The sequence below is a fragment of the Pelodiscus sinensis genome, chromosome 5 (assembly GCF_052426305.1).
Source record: "Pelodiscus sinensis isolate ZL-2025 chromosome 5, ASM5242630v1, whole genome shotgun sequence".
NCBI classification, from domain to species: Eukaryota; Metazoa; Chordata; order Testudines; family Trionychidae; genus Pelodiscus; species Pelodiscus sinensis.
The window spans coordinates 112,061,903-112,073,319 of NC_143056.1; the positions used below are offsets into that span (position 1 = coordinate 112,061,903).

Consider the following 11,417-nt stretch of genomic DNA (forward strand, 5'->3'; position numbering starts at 1 on the left):
TTTTTCTTCTTAGGTTTACCTGTAGTTTAACATTCAAAGTATGGTTGTGGCACAGAATACCTCAACAAGCTTGTATTAAAAATGCCCTTTAAAATTCCAAAGCTTTGAACTAAAGCAAATATCTCAAGAAGTTTTCATGGAAAGTTCATCGCAGTTGGTTCAATTCAGCTACACTTAGATGCACCTTTTCAAATAATAGAAAAAAAAGTGTAAAGGGGTCAGACCCAATCAATACAGTTGTTCAAACAGAATTCCAGTCACTGTGATGTGTGTACATTTTGTGCTTTTCCTTTGTACTGTTCCACTATGAAGAAAGGTTGCTTTTGCTAGCAGAGCAATAAAAGTCTTAGCCTTTTGAATACAGCCAACTAACCAATGGGAATGTTTACCAGGTATGGAAAAATAAAGCAATTTTTCATGTCTTTCCTGTGCATCTCTCTTTGTTCTTTTTATAACTACGCAATCCACACATATACTACACAAGCAAATCCTTTAAGATACCCAAAGACAGACATAAATCAGAAACGTGAAGCCTCAGAACATACCTCATAAGTTGGAGACTAAGTAATTCTGGTTCTTCTCTCACAGAAAGGCAGAATTAACTGTGATGACACATGGTGGATGGAGTTTTTTGGGTTTTTTTGCATTTGTTTTCATTTTTGAGACATAGAAATCAATTAAGTAAATAGCAAGGGAGTTAAAAATGAGGCTGTAAGCAATACCTAAAAAGATGCCATTAGCCTATACTGTGTATAGATTCACAATGACAATCCTTGAGCAGATTTCAGCTATTTAAATCAACTTTACTTAGGCTTTGTCATTTTGTTAAACAGTAAAAGCTTGGTAATATTTTTATGAATTTGCAGGTGGCAGAGCCATATTTAACAATATTCTACACATAAACCACAGTTTATAGAATAAAATCCACTATGACTGGAGAAAAAAAAACGACTATGACTGGAGAAAAAAAAATAACTCTCCACTATAGTTTACGCCTTGTGGGTGTTTCTGGCTGCCCCGGATTAAATTAGCTTTTGTTTTTATCACCATTATTATTCTCCAGCTTCAGAGGGGTAGCCAAGTTAGTCAGTAACAGGAAAAACTTAAACTAACAAATAATCTGGTAGCACTTTAATGACTAATAAAACATGTAGATGGTATCATGAGCTTTCATGGGCACAGCCCACTTCTTCAGAGGACTGGAGTGGTGGATGTCCAGTCCCTAGAAGATTTGTACTTAGTGTAGTGTGGGCAATGGCAATGTCATCACCAAAATGTCCTAGCAGCCTGCCACACAAATGCAAAACTAGACTTACGTGAAATAAAAACAAACAAAAGATGTTCCTATTCAATTTAAAAAAAAGTAGACTAAAGACAGATCTGAGGATAACAAGGTTGGGGGTATAGTGAATTTGTAATCTGTCATCAGTGCAGCCTAAAGGTAGAAAAATAAGAATCTTCAGATTAAAAATATACATTGGATTTTTACTTGCTGTAAAAGCAAAATAGATGAATTGCAAATTAGTTCCCCCAAAAGAAAAAAGATACTATTTTTCTAATATTTTTAATCAGAATGAAAAAAACTCTTTATTCCAACTGTAAAAAGCTATGTTGAGTCTGAAACTGAGTTGAGCACTATCTGATTTGAAAGATTCCATTGTGAAGTTATAGCTTTGATGCCAGTGGTAGTTGCTGTATGAATACAGATTTTGGTGAATAAATGCAAAATGAAATTGAAAAAAAGAAAACCATGATAACTTCTCTCCACCCAAAATGGTCACTAGATAACTCATTAGCATAACTATATTTAAATAAGGGCTTTGAAAAAAGGGTCAAACTTGGTGATTTTTTTGTAATATGGGATTATTTATAGACATCTAAATTGCTTGAGTTATCCCAGAACAAAGATTTTTTAATGTCAATTTATTATTTCCAAACATTAATGGTATGTGTGTTAAGGGTGAAATCCTTGCCTCTCTTATGTAGCTCAAGCAGGTTGTGTGAGAATGATGTACACTGCAGGGGAGGAAAATATGAACCCATATCTCACAACTTATAGATCATATGCACAGCTCCTCTGCATCTGCTATGACAACTAGCTACTTCTCTTCCCCTTCTCCTACCCTGCAAACACCCACCCTCAAAAGAGAAGTGGAATTTTTGGTCAATGGGGTTGAAGTTGTTCAGGAACCCACTGCTGTTTCCCTCTACACAGGATAGCCCACACTCATCTCCCGTCTGCACCAACAAAGCTTTTGAGAAACAATGTACTGTTTTACAGAACCATGACACATCACAAATCACTATGGCTGAATTCCTTTACATTTCTGGCCATGCATGTCCCCACAAACAGGACAAGGATTTCATAAGCAGACCCTTTCATAAGGATTTCTCCTCTTCATGTATCTGAAGGTCAAACAGTCATTTAAACTCTCTGACGTTCACATTGTTAATACTGAACCACAGAAATATCTAGATTTTTTTTTAAAGTTGTTTACTGTTTGTTCCCTGTGTTTCATTGTATTAAGTAGTTCAAGAAGAAAGTCAAGAACTAAAGTCTTCCACCAGTAGACTGTATCAAACCCATGTAACTTGACGGCACTGTCATGGTACAAATTGACTCTCACCTGCTATTACAGAATTCTTAAATTCTAGTTGCTTTTCAGGCATTATTGGCTAATATATGTCCATGCAATGCAGAAGTGACTGCCTGATGTTTGCAAGATTAGAGATGTGGAATGGCAGTTTTTTTGCACACACTATAGAATAAAATTAATTTAATATTATGCCCAAGTGTCAAGAAACTGGAAATTGAGAAAATTATAAGCTAAACTAATAAAGAATCCCGACTGAGGAATACAAGTACTCAAGTGCTTGAATAGGAATGGACTTAGGTAGGAAGGCTCTTAAATACATGCTTAAGTTAAGCACTAGATACACAGGAGGCCTGATTCAATCCTACTGAAGTAAATGGAAAAACTCCCATGGACAGCAATGGGCTTTGGGACAATGAGGAAAAGCAAAATGTAGTAACTAAATGGGATTTTAAAAACAATGCTGAAAATTATGAAAACAGATGACAAGACAAAAGCGGTAGAAATCTTATGTTAATATTTTAATCTGTACATATACCATTTCCCCCCAAACTATTACATTTTATTTAAATTAACATTTTCTTGCAAAATATTCATTTAATTTCTTTTCAAACATTTTTATAAAGGCAAAAATAAAACAAATTTATTTTGGCAAATGTTACAACTTGACACTGGCAGTATTGAGTTAGTTAAAAATAGATTGCATTTTCTAAATATATATCTTAAGAATAGCTTTTGAGTTTCAGAAAAATACAATATGAATTTTTATTTTAAGAATTTTAAACAAATATTAAGCTCAATTCATTTGCTTTTTAAACCATTATTTGAATACAGTAAAGAAGCGGAAGTTAAAACTCGCAAAACACTGCAAAGTATTTGTTAATCATTCCTCTCTTAGCACTGGATTCAACTAAGATTGTGCGTTTTTTCATGCCTCACACTGAAAGAGTACATATAATTTTTTCAAATACAGAAGCAACATCAATTTAAATTCATTTTCTTCATATGTAACTGGCCAACTCTTTATCCTATACCCAAGCAAAACATCAGACTTGGGAAGTTTTGGCAAAATTAAGCACCAGTTAAATTTACATACAAAATTAGCAAGTGCCACTTTACATTATTTCTGTTGTTTCCAGGATAATGCAATAGATCACATATTGCTTTTAATTAAAACAATTACAGAGAAAAAACTCTATATATCCTAATAAAATCTCACATTCTCTTAATATTTTATTGCTTACATCACATATTTTAATTACAATTTCTTTTACTTCCCAGTCATTTTAATTTAACAATTTTTTTAGCTTCTTGTTACTGATGGGGACAGTGCTATTGTCAATGCTAACACACTGGATACTGTATTTGAAAAATAATTACATGGAATTTAAAAATGTACAGAAGTTTGTAGCTGAGTGCCATAATTTCATTCTTTATGTGCAAACATGATGGTTACTAATATTTAGAATTACAAGCTAAGAGTCCTTTGCTATTTCTTATTTAAAGGGCATACAAGAGTGATCAATTTTTAAAAAATCTCAGTAAGTTTCTCTCTTGATTTAGATTTATCCAAATGCCACGATGAGCTTCTAAGATTATTTAATTCACATTTTGTCAAGAGGCTATACAATGCATTTGAACTTGAGGGTGAAGCAATATTTTGTAAAGTCTGTGTAAGCAGCTTTTTAAAATGAACTCAGCCCTTGCTTAAAAAAATCTAATATATTGTTTCTAAAAATACTTCAGTAATTTACAGAGTATATTAAAAGTGCCATGTATTCATATAAAAAGTGTGAACTAAAACAATACCAAATTAAAATTATTTATAATTTGTTTTTCATAGAAAATCCCTCTATTATTGTCTGAATTTTGAAAAAATTGTGATCAGCTGATGAGTATCTTCTGTGTAGCTGGTGCAATGAAGACATGCTTTCTTCCATGTTCTGGTGTCACACAGTTGTTGGTTTGATTCTTATGTCAATGCTCAGTTACTGCTTTGGCTGGTATGAATTAAAACAAAATGCAGTTAAATATGGTAGTGTATGCTGATGCCGACCAATATACATTTAAAAAAAAGTTGTCTACTGCAGCTCTCAGTAAGATAGGGTGCATAATTTATAGATAATTAAAACAGTACAAACAATTGCTTGATGCCCTGAAATTCTTGGAAAATATCCACTGATCTAGAAGAATCATTGGGTCCCTAATGTAATGGCTAAAATGACTAGATTCTTTCCTTAACTGTGTCCCTTAAAGAGAATATAAACTTTGGGTGTGAGTTTTTGTAGTAGTTTCCTAGTACAAGTTCACTGTTGGTATCTCGGGACAATGCTTTTATTTTTGCAAAAGTTCAATGCCAGATATGGATACTCATGGAAAAGCCCCTCACTCCATGTATAGTCCGGACTGATTTTAAATGGGATTACTAGAAGAATTAGGTGCCACTCTGTCTGACCAAGGATGGTGGAATCAGCCTTCCAAATAAGAAAGGGGACTAGGCAGACATTAGTCCTCTTCCAACAGATTTTCGTGCTGTTTTCAGTGATATCAGAATAAATTTACAGCGGTCAATTGATCATTTGTGATATAGTCACCTTTTATGACCTTAAGGTCCAATATGGAAGCCACTCTGAATGGCAGTCCTAACCTAAATGGATGCATGCACATTACTGGGCCTTTCTAGAGCATTTCTAAGTATGGAGATTTCTTAACTCTAAGAAGTGTTGATCCTAAAAGTACTCCAAAAACAAAGCCATGGTAGCCAGAGACTAATTCTTTTTCAGATGCTTCAAGGGGGTAGCCGAGTTAGTCTTTACAGGATGTTCAGTCACACTTACTACTAAACTGATTTCATCTGATTTCATACAATCATATGAGAGAAAACTAACCCATCTGGAAACACAACGACAAGAAGGAATTAATAGTAAATTCTGGAGGCACAGCGGGTGTGAAATCGGGACATGGTAATGATAAATTTAACTATTAGTAAGTACCTATTTCCCATTTTCAATACAAAGAATAATACAAATACCATTGAAATGAGCAGAAAATGTTCTTTTTTAATGGTGGTGAAATAAAAGTTTTTTTAAAAAATGGAGCCCACTACACTAACAGCTAAAAACTAACCTAAATGAGGGGCAAACATCTTTCCATTAGTATAACAACATAACCGAAAAACATTGAATGCATGGGACCAAACTACTGTAATTATACAGGGTCAGACTGTCTCAAACTAATCTCTATTTGTAAGTGCTGCAAAAATGCACCTGTGTTTGTCCCCACAACGTTTCATGCAGACCCAAGACTGCCTGTGTAAAATATTTCCATTTTGGCAGATACGGTGTCCAAGAGAGGCATATGCCACTTTGCAGGCGAAAACACATGCACATTTTCAATACTGGCAATTGTTGCTGAATATGTGCCCCCAACTTTGCCAATAGCATTGATATTTCGGAGGAGAGGGAGTTGCCTCATTAAGAAGATCAAAATAACCTTTACTTATTTTTAATGTTTGGCAATTATCTTAAAGGCTCCTTCTAACAAATGTGTTAGTTCATAAGTAGCAATATTTACTGTCTGAGCGCAGAATCTTCTTATCACTGAAAATTGCACACATGCATTAATTTGATATATTTTACATGACTGTAGTAAAAAGTGTTAGTTTTTGTCCCAGTTAAACCAAAGATGTAATGAGAATTAGACATGCCAAGAGCAGTTAGTTCTTACTTTTAAGGTGTTTAGACAAATGTGTAGTGAAATCCATTGCTTAAGGGGGAGTTAGGTGGCTGTGGTACAGAAGGTGAGGGTGCTTTAGATGGGTAGGTCAACTGGTGAGCTAGAAGGGATCACACACAGGAATTAGGCAGCATAATTACACATACATATTACAACAGAGCCACCGTAACTGTCTAACAACTAAACAAACAGGAAACACTGCATCAGATTAGTAATGCAATGGGGTGTTAAAATTATTTTAGTCACATGGAAAACCCTATTTAAATTACATCTCCGTCTGCTGTTTCTGTATTGTTCAGTCACATTAAAAGCAGAAATGGTTTATTTCCACAACACAAACAAAATAAGGAAAACCCATATTAATGCGAAGCTCATTGGAACAATATGGCAAAGAACACTGATTTTCACCCATCAAACTCCGTACACAAAATCTGAAATCCCAGGATAGCACTGATACTCGACCTGTTAGTCCAGTTTCATGATCTGATTGAAGTTACACTGACATAAATGGGCAGAAAGCAAGAAGAGGTACAGCAAATAGGTGAAAAAAAAACCTCCCACCACTTTACAGCAAAATTAATGTAGTGTAAATGATATAAGAAATCAAAAGCCTTTTTAAGGCCTCAGTTTGGGGCATCCTCTGAGTATAATGTATGTTCATTACGAAAATATAAGTTTTTTTATATACAATGCAAAGAAAGAGTGTTACTCTGGAGAAAAAGAAATCCCAATTTCTTGGCATAATATTAAAGACTTGGCTGGTTTCTATGCTGTATCTCCGCTTTTACAATTTTGGAGGGAAAAGGTGCAGTCAGTTCAAGCAGCTATTTGAGAAGTGGCTTTCTGATGATACTTGATCTCAGAGATTTCATGCCATCATTTATCTGTAGGAAAGAGATTCAATTTCAGGAGTGGAGAAACCTTGTAGCTGAAGCTTGCGGCTTGTTTGGGTAACATCACCTCATATTTTATATTACTGTATTATTTTATGGCATCCTAGATTATGTTTGGTCCATCAAAAAAAAGGATAATTTGGAAAAAATTCAGAAACAAACTTTACAGTAAAATTATAAAAGGCAGTATTAGGGATGCTAGCAACTAGTTGACTAGCCAATAAGCAAATGTTTATCCGATAGTCAAACAGCCACTCGACTAGTCGCTTCCCCTCTCTTGTTGCCTCTATCCGAGAGAGGCAGCAAGGGGGAAAGGAGCAGGAGCTGGTGGAGGGGGAAACCGTCTTTCAGTGGTTCCCCCCAGCACCGTCTCTGCAGGGGCAGGAGAAGCAGAGGCACAGCAGGGAATCTGGGGCTCTTGTACATTTCAAAAGCAGAAGGGCCACAGGGAGCCTGGGGTGTGCAGGGACTCAAGCAGTCTCCGCTCGCCTGTGCTCTCTACAAAATCCCCCCCCTTGCTGCTTGCTGCCTGAGCAGCCCCTGTTCGCGGTGGAGAGGACTGTCCTCCATGGACAGGAGCTGCTGGATTCAGTGCGAGCTGGGACCGAGTAATCCCGCTTGTGCTGATTCCTGCACCTTTGCATTTTAAATGTAGTAAGAGTCACTGGGCTTTTGCTACATTTAAAATGCAGAGCAGCAGTGCGAGTGGCTCTGGAGCCAGTTCCTTGAGCTACCTCTGCTGCGACTCTGCCCAGCAGTGCTTATCGACTAACTGTATAGTCGATACAAGTTGTATTGACTATACGATTAGCCAGATAATCTCATTTTAACATCCTTGGGCAGTATTTATACTAAATAGAGGCCAGGATTCTCAGCCTTCAGCACACAGGCCATCAGGGTAATTTGCTGGTGGCAATTGCCCCCCCCCGCAGCTCCCATGTTTCTGGCCAATCGGAGCTGCAGAAAGTGGCAACCAACATGTCCCTGTGGCCCACGCTGCTTCTTGCAGCTACCATTGGCTGGAAATGGTGAACTGCGGCCACTGGGAGCTATGGGGGGGGCTGTGCCTTTGGACCTTCAATGTAAACAAAATGTCGTGTCCTGCCAGGAGATTACCCCACCTGCCGAACGTTGCCAATCCGGATCTAGCCGTTATGGGTAGATTTTCAAAAGTGCTCAAAATGAAGCAGGATTAAGCCAGCACTGAGGCTATGTCTAGACTACAGGCTTCTTTTGGAAGAAGCTTTTCTGGAAGAGATCTTCTGGAAAAACTTCCGAAAGAGAGCGTCTACACTGCCAAAGCACATCGAAAAAGCCATCTGCTTTTTCAAAAGATAGCAGCCACACTGAATGGATGCTCTCTTGCATTTAAACCGTGATTACTATGGACGGAGTGGCCACCAGGGCACCTGTGCTTTTTCCTCTTTCCTGTTCACACACGCCTTTTTGCAAAAGAGCTCTTTCAGAAAAAGGCTTCTTTCTTGTAGAATAAGGATTACCAATGTCAGAAAAATCCCTCTGTTCTTTTGATTTTCTTTCAAAAGAGCACAATTGCAGTGTTGACATAACTCAAGGGTTTAAAAAAAAAAAGGCCGTTTTTCCTAAAAGACTCTTTAGTGTAGACATACTCTGAGTGTCTTGGAAAACCCCAGCCTTAAATTCAAAGCTAGAAAATGAACAAACATGAACAGATACCCAACTGTGCAAAGAAGTAATAAAAATCCGATGGTGTTCTTTTTTTAGCTGAGCTTGTCTAATCAGACATCAATTCCTGAAGGCTCAAACACCTTAATTATTTTAATTCTGAAACATAGGTTGTCACTATTTTCACTAACTCTTACTATTTTTTTTAAATCGTTAACATTAGTTTAGGATAAATGGTTACTGGAAGGTGAAACCAGAGCATTCTCAGTTGTCAAAGAGGAACATTTTGGTCTCCATCATGTGGATGCAGGAGATCAACTTGTGTGGCTCTCCTTATACTAACAATATTGGGCCCTTACGTAGTAAAAGAAAGAGAACTGATAGTGGAAATAAGCTTTTCAGGCAGTAATTGGGATATTCTAGGGAATATATACAATTAACGTTTGTGGGAATTTTATTTTCCTGAATTTATTTTTCATGGTAATGTTAGAATACAGATGATCACAGTTTGATATAAAAGTTAAACTGCGATAATAAAAATGTAACAACTATTTTTGTGGGCTAGATATTTGATCTCCAGACAGGCCTGCTGATGTGAGGGGAGAAGGGGAGGCAACTGCCCTGGGATCTGGAGATTCAATAGGGCATGGGGCTTATGGCCCCACTACAACAGTAGCAGAGGCAGGCCATGCCCCCGGCACTTTAAATTGCTGCCACAGTACAGAGTGGTGTGCTAGGAGCTTCTCTAGGAGGTGCTGAAGGGCTGGCAGAGGAGGCCAGCTCCAGCCCCTCTCCTTCTGCCTCAGGCCCTGTCCCTGTCGGACATCCTGTCTCCAGAGATCTTATGATCTAGTGCAGTGATTCTTAAACTTTTTAAGACCGAGGAATATCAAACAATATTTTTTTTTATGAGGAACACCAAGGATTTTTTTGTTGAGCAAAGAACAAACAAACAAACAAACAAAAAAGGTTGGGGGGGGGGGAAGTTATTGAGAAAAAACAAGGTGTTTGTGTGCCTGCCGCTTTAAGGGCGGCCATTTTGAACTCTGTTGTTCTCCACGGCACATCTCCGATTGCTCCACAACACAGTTTAAGAAACACTGATCTAGTGCATTTACAATGTCTCCGTCCTTCCACATAAGCACTCCTCCTCCTCAGATGAGGGTAAGATAGAGTGAGGAAATATGTAGTGGTTCCTACAGCCTTAACCCATGTGTATTTCTTTAGATGAACATTGAAATCATCTATCTTAAATGCAGTAAATTTCTATTATTTCCAAATTTCCATTATTCCAATTCTCCAATGGAAAAGTGGACAGTGCCATTACAAATAATATTCAGATATTTTTAACCACAACTATTAACAGGTTCACTGTTTGACACAGCTTTTCTGACAATTTCCAAATAATATTTCAAATGTAATGAAAGCAAGAGTGCAGTTCTCATTTTCATAAAGGAGCCATTGTCATCACCGGTCAAAGAGGAGCCTTGCCTGATTGGTCTGCTGTGATCACTAAACTTGTGACAGGAACACACAGTGAGACAATTTGGAATATCTTCTTATAAGGTCATTGTAGTGATTACAGTTAAAATTACAGGTGATTTTCTGTTATCCTAGTCACTGAACCTCTTACATTTTTTAAAAAAAGATGTTTGTCTGGCCTGGCATTTTTCTTGTTTAGTTTCAGCTCAGTTTAATTAGATAAGTGAAGAAAACTATTCCTGTCACTTCTAAAGGTAAAGTATTGTAATTTAGACCACTCAGTAATGGCAATATCACAGTTTCCAGGGACATGGGATGAAAATCTCTAATACAGTGGACTAGATGTGTCAGTGCCAAATATAACAGCAGCTTTTAGCGTTGAGCTTCATAATCACTCATATGTCCCCCACTTTTTACTCCAGATCAAATTTTCAAAGCCAGTCCTCAGGCCTCTCTGGTACCTATAGACTTTGCTATCTGCTGTTTGATTCCTAATTTTAAATAAGACAGTCAATAGAAGTGTATCATAGTGGCAACTTCTCTGTGTACAGTGCAGTTCAGCAGACAACCATCCAGGTTCTTAAAATAGGTAGGAATAAGAATATATTTGTAATTGCCATTATTTTGGAAATAACTGAGCATTACCTGCTACCTCCTTGCTCCGCTGAGAAGCTTCAGAAGCCAAAGCATATGATATGGTAATGATGCGTTCCTGTTCCTGCAGTTGTGAATCTAAATCAACTGAGTTGTATTTGTCCTGAGCAACAGCAGGCTGTAGGTTGTGCATACTAGTGGGAAAGTGAAAAACAACATTAACATTTATACACAGAAAATCCATGGTACAGCATAGAACAAAGCTTGCTTTCATATCCCAGATATTATTGACCTTTACAAAATGCTTTACAAAACAGTGATTGAGATTCATACACTGTCAATCAGTGACTACAGTGTATACCACAAATGGTGCCATTATATCTTCAGAAATATCTTATGCACAGCCTCAAATATAGCTTAATGTACTTTGTTGAAAACAAGTTTGTTTACATGAAAGCATAATGAAAAATTAGTG

General features: G+C 37.1%; 1 protein-coding gene across 9 annotated transcripts in view; it reads right to left on the minus strand.

The window, feature by feature from the left end:
- Positions 1-3,094: 3,094 nt before the first annotated feature.
- The window catches only part of PLEKHA7 (pleckstrin homology domain containing A7), a 291,638-nt gene continuing 283,315 nt past the window's right edge, over positions 3,095-11,417 (minus strand). For 5 of the 9 annotated variants that reach the window (XM_075928055.2, XM_089778651.1, XM_075928060.2 and 2 more), the window contains 3 exons: positions 10,994-11,136; positions 6,321-6,429; positions 3,095-4,594 (listed from right to left, as the gene is read on the minus strand). In XM_075928055.2, coding sequence (XP_075784170.2) covers positions 6,332-6,429; positions 10,994-11,136 — 241 coding nt within the window. In that variant the 3' untranslated portion in view covers positions 3,095-4,594; positions 6,321-6,331. The other 4 variants (XM_089778656.1, XM_089778652.1, XM_089778654.1 and 1 more) reach the window with 2 other exon arrangements.